This window comes from Gavia stellata, chromosome 3, assembly GCF_030936135.1.
Source record: "Gavia stellata isolate bGavSte3 chromosome 3, bGavSte3.hap2, whole genome shotgun sequence".
In the NCBI taxonomy this organism is placed as follows: domain Eukaryota; kingdom Metazoa; phylum Chordata; class Aves; order Gaviiformes; family Gaviidae; genus Gavia; species Gavia stellata.
Genome location: NC_082596.1, coordinates 9,720,876 through 9,734,489, shown reverse-complemented (window position 1 = coordinate 9,734,489; position 13,614 = coordinate 9,720,876). Strand labels below are relative to the sequence as shown.

General features: G+C 37.1%; 1 protein-coding gene across 2 annotated transcripts in view; it reads left to right on the top strand.

Annotated features, from left to right (window-relative positions):
* EFR3A (EFR3 homolog A) overlaps nucleotides 1-13,614 on the top strand; it is a 79,107-nt gene that overhangs the window by 55,611 nt on the left and 9,882 nt on the right. Inside the window, exons 12-18 of one of the 2 annotated variants that reach the window (XM_059815292.1) lie at nucleotides 2,855-3,027; nucleotides 3,473-3,548; nucleotides 6,636-6,797; nucleotides 8,662-8,793; nucleotides 9,292-9,359; nucleotides 10,547-10,674; nucleotides 12,680-12,730. In XM_059815292.1, coding sequence (XP_059671275.1) covers nucleotides 2,855-3,027; nucleotides 3,473-3,548; nucleotides 6,636-6,797; nucleotides 8,662-8,793; nucleotides 9,292-9,359; nucleotides 10,547-10,674; nucleotides 12,680-12,730 — 790 coding nt within the window. The remainder of the gene's footprint in view (nucleotides 1-2,854; nucleotides 3,028-3,472; nucleotides 3,549-6,635; nucleotides 6,798-8,661; nucleotides 8,794-9,291; nucleotides 9,360-10,546; nucleotides 10,675-12,679; nucleotides 12,731-13,614) is intronic. The other variant, XM_059815291.1, reaches the window with a different exon arrangement.

Below are 13,614 nucleotides of genomic sequence, written 5' to 3'. Positions count from 1 at the left end.
CAGTTATAATTGGATCTGCAGATCCAAAAGAACATCATAGAGTAGGTTGAGTTGACTAGTTCTTCCAGCAATGCTAGCAACATGAAAGTGAAATCATTTTTGTCTCTGACACCAGAAAAACTGCAATTAGTAGAATGGCTGATATTTTTAAAACCGTAGGAATGGATGTCTATCTCCAAGCCCTTAGAACCTCAGGCACCATTGTTCTTTCCTTCCTAGTATTTCCCAAGTTTCTTGTAAGGTATAATTAACTGTTTTATCACAAATACATTTTTCAACTGTAAGCCTTCAAAGAGTATTTCTGGAAATACATCCTGATGGTAAGAGTCAGAAGTAGGTAGTAAAGGAGGCTCTTACCTGTAGAATCCTGGCCTATTGTGTTGCAGAAGCTGAAAACTGTTTAGTGACTGAAGTAGGGGAAATAGCATAAAGAATGATTTCATAACTAAAGCAGTAGAATGCCTTCCTGGAAAATTAGTTTCTATCCCTGCCTTGACATGAAATTTGTGTGTGGTGTTAGGCAAATCAGTTAAACCGCTCTTTGCTTGTCAGAATATGAAATCTTAGGTTCTGGCTTGCAGAAGATCTGAGCATTCACAGTTGCAATTTAAGGATAGAAAACATGTTAGAAAGGACCTTGGGGGTCATTTTTCACACTGTCTTCATTAAAGATAGACTCAGCTATGCCTAAACTGTTCTTGACAATATTCATCTCGCCAGTTTTAAGAATTTCCATTTAAGTCAGTGAGAATTGTTCTAATTATTTGGGGTGCTGCGTGTAAGTATGCTTTAAGGGATTCAGACTGTGCATGTAGAAGAATTTTAACAGTTTTGACACTGAACATTGTTTTGGATGCTCTTTTAGAATATGGAAGTAAAAGCCCAGCATGGCACAAAGATCTGAAAGTGAATGTTTTGATTCTTAATGACTTACTCAGACATTGATAAATATTGTGGAAAAAACGTGGGAAGGAATTTGTGTTCAGAGCAAAGCTTTTCATGTAGTATATAAGGTGTAGTCTGCACACTACATGCTGCATAATAAAGAACTAGAAACTGGTGAACCCTGCCTGTTCTGCGTACTGAACTGAGCATTGTACATCATGTGTTCTTTACAAAAGAATAATACTTCATAACATAATTAGTCTGTTGTCATGCACACACACAGGCAGACAACTTAATGTTGTATAAGCAATTAAAATCTGTTCCTTCATTAAAAGTATGCACTTGTATTTGCAGCCTTACTTCTTGTAATATTATAATTTTCCATTTTCAAAATGATTGATTGGATACCTTCATGTGCCCGCATGCTCCTCTGCCAACTAGTTTCCTTTCAACCTGTTCAGTTACACTGTAGGAATAGTGCTTGCTCACATGTTGTGGTTTAACCCCAGCAGGCAGCAAAGCACCATCCAGTCACACTCTTCCCCAGTGGGATCGGGGAGAGAATTGGAAGGGTACAAGTGAGAAAAGTGGGTTGAGGTGAAGAAGGTTTAATAAGTAAAAGAAGGAAACAAAGACAAATAAAAAAACCCAATTGATTAAAAAAAACAACAAACAATAAACAATAAACCAAACAAACCACAAAAAACCCCAATTGCTTACCACCAGTGGACTTATGCCCAGCCAGTCCCCAAGCAATGGCAGCCCTGGCAAACTTCCCCCCCCACCTCCAGTGTTATTGCTGAGCATGATGTCATATGGTGTGGAATATCCCTTTGGTCACTTGGGGGCAGCTGTCCCAGCTGTGTCCCCTCCCAGCTTCTTGTGCATCCCCAGCCTACTCGCTGGTGGGGCACTGTGAGAAGCAGAAAAGGGCTTGACACTGTGTAAGCACTGCTCAGCAACAACTAAAACATCTCTGTGTTACCAATGCTGTTTTGGTCACAAGTGCAGAGCACAGCAGCATATGTGCTGCTATGAAGAAAATTAACTATCCCAGCCAAAACCAGTTCACACAAAAGCTGTAATGGTATGGCATATGCATACTGAAGATACAATTATTATGTAAAGGCTTAGATAAAGATATGATTGCTTTTATTATAATTAAATTTTGGATAGTTTTGCTCCCCTCATCCTCAAGAGCTTATGCTTGACAGTTTATGAATCCTGTTTTGGTTTTGAGATTGTAATATTCTGGTAACCTCCATTGTAAGGGACAGTAAATTTTGAACATTTCTGACTGCTGTAAATGTTCAGCTGTTTAATATTTAAATTGTTAGATAGAAATTAACTTTTCCTTACGTACCTACAGAGCTTGCTTTAAATACAAGCAATCAAATGAGGCAAGTCAGCAGTAGTATTAGTTTAAAAAAAGAAAAAACAACACCATGGTACCAGATTTCTAAGAAAGTGATGTTTGCTGTTTGCTTTCTTTTTTGCAATAAAGTAGTATCCATAAATGTTTAAGATGTACATATAGGCCCTGATTTCTCTTTTTTTCTTCACATGAGCATACTCAGTATCATATATGAGCATCTCAGAGCCTGAAATGGAAAAATCTCTATTGGAATTATTACCATCTTCATTTTATGCCCTGCAACTTTTCATAGGCCATTTTTAAAAAAAAAAGTTCATAAATGATACCTTTATTTTTTTCCTTTGGGTGTGTTGGTAGAGGAAGGATCCTGAGAAATACCACTTTAAAACAGATGAGGGAGTTCATTTGAACATGAGTATTAATGTCCTTCCAAATTCATAGTGAGGTTAGGAATTTTCAAAACTAATACACTATTTCTGTTTGAATCCACCTTTCAGATGTCAGAGCAAGCCCACTAAAAAGTGAGTGGCAGCTGCAAGTAATTCTGACAATGCAATAATGACACACATTACTTTTACTTCCAACAATAAACAGGTGACTTCAGGATACAAAGCAACAACGATAACTAATGCACTTCCTACCCCGTTTCTGGACCCATTATTGTCTCCTTCGCTCATGGAAGACTATGAGCTAAGGCAGCTGGTCTTGGAAATACTGCATAATCTCATTGATCGGCATGACAACAGAGCAAAGCTCAGAGGGATACGGTAATTCTTTTTGTTTGCTTTGGCCTACTTTAAATTCTAGTTTAATATTTGAATGTTAAGTACTCTTGATGTTTAAATATTTTTCCTAGTATGAAGTGTTAATGTACTGTTTTGATAAATGCGCAGTGCTCAGTGTCATTTATTGATGGCAAGAGTTTTACAGGTAAGCCTCAGTGCCTGATACCTTAAATGACCATTCCAATTATCTGCTAGTTTAACTGTGGAAGACAGAATATGGTATTTCATGTAGAGAAAAAAAAATACGTGGTTGTCATAATTCTGTTTATGGTTCTCCCTCTTCAACTGAAATTTGAATGTCACTGTTAAACATGGGTATAATTAAAATAGAAATTGCTTCAAGATTTGTTTGAATAGTTCATATATTTCACATTGTCTTCCCTTTCAACTTATTTTTGCTGGAATGACATCTTTGTTTTCTTTGTAGAATAATACCAGATGTTTCTGATCTAAAGATAAAACGAGACAAAATTTCAAGGCAAGACGTGAGCTTTATGAAAAAGGTAACAGAAAGAAAAAGTTAACTATTTAGAAAGAAGATAAAGTAACTGAACCAGTTACTTTGCTTTTCTTCTACAACTGTGTTTTTGCAACAAGATGCAAAGATCAATATTCAGTTATTTTAATTTAAATTACAGTGATTTCAATGTTGAGGTGCTCTAGATACTTGAGGGGTGGTTCCATGGAATAAAATTTTCATTTATGTCTTCAGTGAAAATCTTTGCATGCATGAAATTAGAACAGTGTATATCTAAACCATGATTCTGAAAAGACCTCCCTATAGTTAGATCCGTCTGCAGCATTTCATTTATGCTCAGTAGTAGTTTTTCATTTGCATGCTTTTAGTTTGTTGTATTTTCAGATAATTTTTTTATTTAAAGATCTTTAAAAGTGTTGTATGTTTTGAGTAAAGATGTCAAAGTTAACTTGGAAGAAAAAATGCATACTTATAAGTATGCTTTTATAGGACATTGCGCCAGTTGACTTCTGAGTATGTTTAGTTCTAAAGAAAAACAGATTTATTTTTTTTTTTTAGACGATGCTTTTGTGGAGTGAAATTGCTTCTTTACAATAAACACCTTATTTTCTACATGGGAAAAATGCATATAGTTATTAGTGTGCGCTGTCATTCCTGACTATAGTTTATCTATGTAGGTATGTTTGTTTTAAAAAAAATACAAATTACTGAAGTCAGTTCAAGCATGAGCTTAAACATTAGAATGTTTATCACTGTTATCTGCCTGAGAAAATATATTAATTTCTCACAGCTATCCCATGCTGCTTTGTTTTTTTGGGTTTTTTTTTTTTTTCACAGAATCACTAAGGTTGGAAAAGACCTGTAAGATCATCAAGTCCAACCTAAAAAACAAACAAACAAAAAAAAAAACCAAAAAAAACCCAAAACCCCACACCAAAAACCAACCCACCAACACCACACAGCACCATGCCCATCAAGCCACATCCCACAATGCCAAATTTTGTTTCCTATTAGCTGTGAAATAAAAAATGCGTGTCCTCAGAGTGCTGACTTAATTTAATATTCTAATTATAAAAATCAGAAGAATTGCAGTTTAACTTACCCAGAGGCAAAAAAAGTACATATATAATAATATACAAAATAGAGTTGTGCAGCTTTCAAGTAACATTGCAGATACATGTTCCTGCTAAGTTAGTGCAGTTGATATTCGTTGCGGTATGGTTACACCTGTTTTGATTAATACTGGAATAATACAAATATAAAGAATACTCTAACTTTGGTAATTACTAGTAATGCATCTTTGTAAAAACTGAATTAAATTTTAATTAATCAACTTAATAGCTAGGATTTAAAACAGTTTGGTTGAGTTTTATTTACTGATTTTGCTAGATGAAAATTTTAATTGTGAAACTAAATATTTGAATTGTTAAGAGGACAGGAGAGGAAAAGAGACTCTTAGCAGGTCAAGAAAAGATTATACAGTCTTCTAAAAAAATGTATTAACCCTGTAGAATGAAGTCATTCAATAATTATTGATGTAATACTGTTTCAGGTGCATATCATAAACCTAATGTTACTCACCTAGTGTAGATGTATATGTTAGCAGCCTACTATTTCTATATTCCTTGCATAATCAAAGGAGACAGTAAAGCATCTCCAGAAGTCCATTAAGATCTGAATGACCATCTAGGCTCTTTGATGTTAGATGGGGATCCTAAGGCAATTGTGTATCATACTTTGGAATTTCAGTACCTAAAATTAGGTGGAATTAAACCAGATGTAGACACAAAACTCTCTTCATCTCAGTCTACCATCTCAAAGCTGGGAGGTTTATTTCTGTCCTTTCTTTAAAGAGAAATACTGAACCTCTTGCATTTTGCAATCTTCCAGGAAGACGATACATGTCGAGAAAATCCACATAATAATTTATTTTCGTATCTAGGTGCAATTCTTTATCAGTGGGATGAATAATTTCATTGCTTTTAGTTTCCAGATATACTGTGTCTTTAAACAGCTAACCTTTACTGTGCTTATTTCGTAGTAGCTTCTGTGCCTTGCTAATAGCTCTGTATCCCTCTTTTCTAAATAAAACATATATTTGAACAACTACATATTTGATTTTAGAAGTAATAAGAAGACTAACAGCATCTTTATTATTTCTTAAGTGAATGTGTCCTGCTTGAAAAACAGATGTTAAAAATAAGATTTCTTTCTCCTTCTAAAGCTGAACTAGTACTTTCAGAGGTAAACCATCAGTCCTTGGATCTTGAAAATTAACTGCGTTGACTCATACAGACCTCTATCATCTACAGATTAAGAATGCTGGGTTGGTACTGAGTCATGTGTTGCATACAAAACCTGCTTCTTAATCTGCCTTTCTGTATTTTCATTTTTTTGTGTTGAAATAATAGTTTTGTTACAAAGATTTGGTTAAGGATAGAGTTACGAGGAAAGGAAAGTCACTTTTGAAGTTGAGGGTCTTTCATTAGATAACATATGTTCTCCACAAGAGCTAGAGCCTGCATATAAACGGTGGTAAAAGAGCTCTACTCATCTTCTGAAACACTCTCTAGAAGAATTTTTTCTCATTTTGCTTTTCAAGGAGACTTGCTTAATGAACAAATTCGATGTCTTCACAAGGATAACCCTTGAAGCTCCTCAGTTACTTGGATATTCTTGAAAATGTTTAAAGATCTACTTTTTCTTTTTTCCTTTTCATAAATGGGCAATTTTTTTTCTGAATATTTCAATAGGAAATGAATGCCAATGTCTGACACACAGTGCACTATTCATGTGCAGTTCTCTGTATCATCTTGCCCATCCGTACACTTCTACATAAAATAAAATAGTACTGTATTTGTAAAGAAGTTACTGTTATGGTAGTAAACTAGTAGTGGTCTTGATTAATTATGTACTTGTTTGTATATGTGTATGTATGTGTATACATGTATTTTATGCTTTTTTACTTTTTTAATTTTCTATCCAAAATGATCTAACATCAAAGTTGGCTGTGCTTGGAGTAGGGAGTTGGAATAGAGGACCTTTAAATATCCTTTCTAACCTAAATTATTCTGTGATTTTAATACTCATTTTCCCTTTTTGTCTTTTATAGCATGGTCAGCAGTTGTACAGACACATCTACTTAGGCTGTAAAGAAGAAGACAATGTCCAAAAAAACTTTGAACTGCTGTTTACATCTCTAGCTCTTACCACAATTGAACTAGCCAATGAAGAAGTGGTTATTGACCTCATTCGTTTAGCTATTGCTTTGCAGGTATGAGTCTGAATCAGTGTTGGGTTCATTGGTTGACCATTTATATTGGTAATCCGAGATGTGGATAAATTTTTTTTGTTTACATAATGATCTTTAAATTGGAAATCACATCATTCAGTCCAACATGAGCTGGCAGTGCATGCTTGCAGCCCAGAAAGCCAGCCATATCCGGGGCTGCATCAAAAGTATCGTGGCCAGCAGGTCAAGGGAGGTCATTCTCACCCTCTACTCGCCTCTGAAGGGACCCTGCCTGCAGTACTGCATCCAGCTCTGGAGTCCTCAGCACAGGAAAGACATGGACCTGTTGGGGCAGGTCCAGAGGAGCGCCACAAAAATGGTTAGAGGGCTGGAGCACCTCTCCTGTGAGGACAGGCTGAGAGAGTTGGGGTTGTTCAGCCTGGAGAAGAGAAGGCTCCGGGGAGACCTTCTAGCAGCCTTCCAGTACCTGAAGGTGGCCTACAAGAAAGCTAGAGAGGGGTTTTTTAGTAGGTTCTGTAGCAATAGGACAAGAGGTAATGGCTTTAAACTGAAAGAGGGCAGATTTAGATTAGATACCCTTCCCCATGAGGGTGGTGAGGCACTGGAACAGGTCACCCAGAGAAGTTGTGGATGCCCCAACCCTGGAAGTGTTCAAGGGCAGGTTGGACGGGGCTATGAGCAACGTGGTCTAGTGGAAGGTGTCCTTGCCTAGACTAGATGATCTTTAAGGTCCTTTCCAACCTAAACCATTCTGTGATTCTATGAATTTGATCAGTCCATTAGGGAAGTGCACTTTGTGCCTAACACTTATTAATAGGGAAACTTCAACTGATCGGATTTGTTACAAACTTCTACAACGTGTTCTCTTCAGGAAATATAGCAGATGTGGAAATCTGTTGAAACATTCCCTAGAATCACTGATGTGTTCATGAGCAGATTGACAAGCTATTCTTACAATTTTCCATCAGTGTTCCGTATAAAATACATGGAATGTCCTCACCTTGGAAGAAAGCTTTTGGTTAATTGATTGGTTGGAAGTATTTGCCAAACCAGGCTGTTTAATCTTACCTTAGGGTAAAATTCTATTAGTGTGTTGACAGGCTTTATTCCTTAACATTTCCTTTACAGAATCAAACGTTATTTCATACTTGCATACAGTCCTCAGTGAAACTGTATAACCTAGCAGGTTTATCTGTGTTGCAATTAAAGCATTCAAAAAAATAGTGCTAGCATGTGCCATGGAAATGCGATGAAATTGTGTCCTGTATTCCCAGTTCACTCTCTGTGATGAGCCTTATTCCCTAATGTGCCTCTGCATTATGAAACCTCTGAAATGCAGAGTGTATCCTTAATTTTAAAATACTTCACTGAACCAAATACTTACTTGATGAAAATGACATTAGGAGTTTTACTAGAGCAAAAATAATACAATCTGAATAAACATAGAAAAGCTAATAAGCATTAAATAATTCCCTTTATGGTACTGTATCTGTGACACACAAGAGAGATTTTTATTATTAAACTCTGTTTCTAATTTTCCTGAAAAAAGTTCTGATCAGCAGGTGGTCCTTATGGGAATCTTCAGGACAAGAGACTACTGGTCATTAACTTGTACTCTCTTTATGAGAAACAGAAGTTGGAGTGGAGTAGATTTATTTCTCTTCTTAGGGGTTGAATCCTTCAAGCTCTTTAACTTCAGATCAATATATACCTAATTCAAGAGTGAGCTAGAAGACTAGAATTTTAAGCTGAGAGGTTTTAAATGCCAAGTAATACTAGATAGTCATCATACGTTGGCTAGTGCTACTAACAATAATTTTGACTTCCATATATTCAGGACAGCCTGTTAACTTTGGAAGGTGTAATGCTATCCTTTATATTTCAGGACATTGCCATCATCAATGAGGATAATCTGCCAATGTTTAATCGTTGTGGTGTCATGGCATTGGTTGCAGCGTATCTAAACTTTCTGAGTCAGATGATTGCAGTTCCTGCCTTTTGTCAGCATGTCAGCAAGGTAACACATAATTAAGTAATTTAAGTCATTTTGAACAGTACACGTTCTACTGTAAAATGGGTAAATAACTTCTGTCTTGTGGTGTTCATCTCCTGTATTTGTGTCCACCGACATTGCTCTTTCTCTATGGTCTCTGATGGCATTACTTGCTGACTCTTAAAACTATGCACAGAATATTCTTCTCTCAAGGTATAGCATTTTTATTTTGTTTATGGTACCATACATAATGGGCTAAATCCTCACCTGGTATAAGACTGTACAGCCTTGCTGGCTTTGGTAAAACAGTACTGACATACACAAGACCACGAGAACCAGATATTTAGTCTAAAGGATGAGTGCCACAATCTCTTTCCCTGGTTAAAAGAAATTCTAAAGGCCTCCATTTGTGCTGAGGTAGATGTTAGTGAAGGATTGGTAATCTGCTACAGTAGAACTTCTAAGCAATTTAGTCATTGGAGAATACAGCTATGGAACTACTCCATTTGTACTATTTTTCAGGTCATCGAAACTAGAAGTCTGGAAGCATCTTATTTTCTACCAGAAACAATTTTCAAAGACAAATGCAAGTAAGTAGATCTAGAACGTGAATTAATGAACAGTGAAGTACCTGTTTTACTCTTAAAAATCGCACATCATTGAAATACGTTGCATATGTGAAAAATAATTTAGAGGTTTAATAGTGTACAGGATAGGCAGAAGAAAACCAAGCATTAAAAGCGTATATGCATATATGAAAAAAATCTGGTTTTCAGACTTTTTTTATTGTAGTCAGAGACGCATGGTGTAAAGTGCTAACACAGCAAAACACATTTTCACTGAATCACAGAATGGGTGAGGTTGGAAGGGACCTCCGGAGATCATATGGTCTAACCCCCCGCTGCTCAAGCTGGGTCACCTAGAGCAGGCTGTCCAGGACCACATCCAGATGGCTTGGAATATCTCCAAGGATGGAGACTCCACAACCTCACTGGGCAACCTGTGCCAGTGCCTGGTCACCCTTACAGTAAAAAAGTGTTTCCTGATGTTTAAGCAGAACCTCCTGTGTTTCAGTTTGTGCCCATTGCTTCTGGTCCCGTCACTGGGCACCACTGAAAAGAGCCTGGCTCTGTTGTCTTTCCACCCTCCCTCCCTTAAGGTAGTTGTATACATTGTTAAGATCCACCTTCTTTTCTCCATATTGAACCATCCAGCTCTTTCAGTCTTTCTTCGTTGGAGAGATGCTCCCTTAGTATCACTTAATCCACCTTAGTGTCCCTTTGTTGGACTCTCTACAGTAAATCCATGTCTCTCCTGTCCTGGGGAGCCCAGCACTTGACACAGTACTCCAGGTGTGGCCTTACTAGTGCTGAGCAGACGGGAAGGATCGCCTTCCTTGACCTGCTGGCAATACTCCTCCTAATGCAGCCTGGGATACCCTTAGCCTTTTTTGTCGCAAGAGCACGTTGCTGGCAAATGCTACTACTCTGCAGTTTTTTCAATTTGACAGAGATCATATTCTCTCAAGATGTAGCAGAATAGGTGAGGAACATAATTTAGATAACCGAGAAGTATTAAGGTAATTTAAAATATTGCAGAGGTATTCAGTGGACTCATTTTGGAGCATATATTCATTTCTAAATAACTAAGCAAGTTTTATTTCTATCAAGTCATTACTATTGACCCTTTTTGGTTGCTTGCAGTTATTATGAAAGTATTTTACTTAATGAACAAATCTCTATTGGTAGATAATATCTTCAAATATATATTTTGACAGTCTTCCAAAATCCTTAGAGAAGCATGAAAAAAATTTATTTTTCCTGACAAACAAGATTGCAGAATCATTAGGAGGCAGTGGATACAGTGTGGAAAGATTGTCAGTTCCATATGTACCCCAGGTAACAGGTAAGTGGTGATTAGTGGCAAAACTGCTCAGTACCAGTTATTCAGAATGCTTGCTTAATGTGTTGTGCGCCAACGAAATGTAGTGTGACTACTTGGCAACAAAACTTAATCATAGTATAATTTTGTTTTCTCAAGTTGTTTTTTTTCTCATTAGCTACTTTATTATTGCGAAGAAGTTTCAACTTTCTGTCCTTTTGAGATTTATTTTTTTTCCCTTAAATTCAAGATGTGGGGCAGAAAATTCGTGAACCCACTTCTTTTTAATGAAGTCTTTGCTTTTGAAAGAATACCTAAGCAAATAGTAGTGATTATTACTGTTTTTCTGTACTAACTTGAGTTAGCAGGTGAGGAAGGATTATACAAGTCAGCATACTTTATCCTCTCTATGTAAACACTGGATGGAACGTTTTCCATCCTTTTGCCAATGGCCTTGTGCTGACTTGAGTTATTGGCCTTAGTCAAATTCTCAATGAGCAGATGATAATTTACTCAAGAATGTTATGTTTTCCTCCATTAGATAACTATGCTAACTTAGTGTCAGGTAACACGATGAAAATAAAGTATGCCTGAGGAAGATTTGTGAGAGACGAGCTGGTATGTGACATTGTGTGGTTTTGGCTTTTAATGTATTTTCAACAGCCAATTGAGCAACTTACTGAGAAAAAATGTTTGAAGAATTTGTTTTATTAACCATGTGTGTTTTGTGGCTGTACGTAACTGGTTGCCATTGTAGCAGACTGGGACATCCCAGTCTGAAGCATGACCTTTTTGTGAAATAAAAGTACTTAGCAGGAAAATGTGATTCCTATGTTTTGTAGCTCATGCACAGAAAGAAACATTGTATATATGGACAGTGAATGCCAGATTTACACTTGCAGTACAATTCAGAGACATTCTGCCTGCTCTTGAATAAGCTTTTTTGGATAGCTGCTGTGGGAGGGAATGAGTTCTCCAGAACAGCAGATGTGGTTTTGTCCCAAGTGCTAACAGGCAACCTAGTGATATATTCTGACACAGCTGCAATGTCCATGTTTTCTGTTGCTGGTTGTCGTCTTCTAAAAAGGCAAATGTTGTTATACTTGACAGATTATTTCTTCGAGCATCCAAAAAAACAGTTAACATATTTTAGTATTGGCAGAAGAGGTAGGCAGCAAGTAAGGAAATGTTGCGTTTTCAAATTTTTACTGTCTTTGAGTGAATGAGAATGGAATGAGAAAGATAGCCTGGTTTGAAAACTATGTTAAGCTGCTTCTAGAAATTGAGATGTATTTGTACCCAAATGTCCTTGCTAAATAACGACATAAAAATGCATTCCTACACAAAGAAGATATGTAAGTTCTGACATCAAGGTTACGTGAGTTTAGCTGCAAGTATGTGATTAACTGCCTCTTCAGGTGATGAGATGCAGTCATATTTAATGCTAAATCTTAGCATATATGAATCAAATGGTGTTTGGGGTAATCTTTTTCTAAAAAGCAGTAACCAAAACTGGTTCCATGTCTGTTATCATACCTAATTACCATCATTACTCTCTGGTCCCGTGGGATATTGAGCTTCCAATGTTTTCATTTAACTAAAGCTGGACCAAAGTGAATATTTTTGGAATTCTGAAACTTTTCATTTTTTACTTCAATGTAATGTTTCATTTCTACTATTATAAAGCTCAAATATAGTGTTTCAAAATACATCATTAATTTTAGTAAAAGATGGATCCATTTTTTATATATTCCTGTGAAAGTTATGGTTGAACCAAAAAGCCAGTAAAGATTTTATCCCAATTATTTCTAGTACTTCTGAATATCAGTGATATAATGCTTAACAATGACTTAAAATCATCATCCTGTCTTTGTTTCAGGTTTTAGTACTTATCAGTTTGAAAGACATTCATATTTGCAACTTTTTGTACCTTGTTCTCTTCCTTATTTAGGGGAGGGAGGAAGCTGATAATTTTAATGTAGATGTAACTATTTTTTTGTCTATATGTACATATTTTTTTTTAATTTAGCTCTATTTCCATCAGGCAAAAAACCTCATAAATGCAGACACAAGTCAAAAGGTAAAAATGAGTTGTAGGTCAGCCTGCTCTCCTCCTAGCTGTGGTGTGTCTGTATATGATGTGCACAACCAAAAAAAATATGCTTTTAGAAGGCCTTTAGACCTTCAGGCCAAAAATTGTGTTGTACTTCGTGTACTTAGTGTTTCCTTCTGCTTTTTTTTGTTTATCTCCTTGATATATCTGTAGCAATGTTAGCTGCTGCAAGGTTTGCCTTTGTCTTTACTCTTGATTTGGAATACAATATGGTAACTCCCTATTTGCTTTTCCTGAGCAGGTAATAGGGCTATAGGTATCATTTTTGTGATAGTACTAATCACCTTGTTGAGTGACATTACAAGAACTTGGTGGAAAGTTGGAAGAAGCTCTCAGCTCTTCACAGAATGATGATTCATCTTACTTGCTGGCTGTTCAGGATAAAAGTTCATTAGTGGGACATGTAGATGTGCATATGTTCTGTGTGCATCCCAGCAGTAGCTGGGCTTAGACACTGTCTACCCACCAGCTGTCTCCTGGTTCCTAGTCTCCCCAGTTACTGGCACCTGGGCATGTGAGTCCCCAAGGCCCACAGCCCCAGTCCAGCTGCTGGTACAGATTGCCCTCGTGCACAGTAATGCACGCGCGCGTGCACACATGAGTCTCAGTCAAACCCCCAGGCTCCATGCTCTTTCTGACAGTTGGCCTGGCCTCCTGGCCCCTCCAGGTGCATTCTCCTCAGAAGCAGACTGACACACAGAGAGACAGACACACGTGGACACCCCCAGATCCAGGCCACTTGATCTACTCTCCTGCTGGTCTAGCTTGATATTCCCTTGTTACCATGCACAGGTGCTGTGCGCTCTGCCCTCGCTTGCTCCAGATATACAGGCCCTCTGACCCATTGTGGT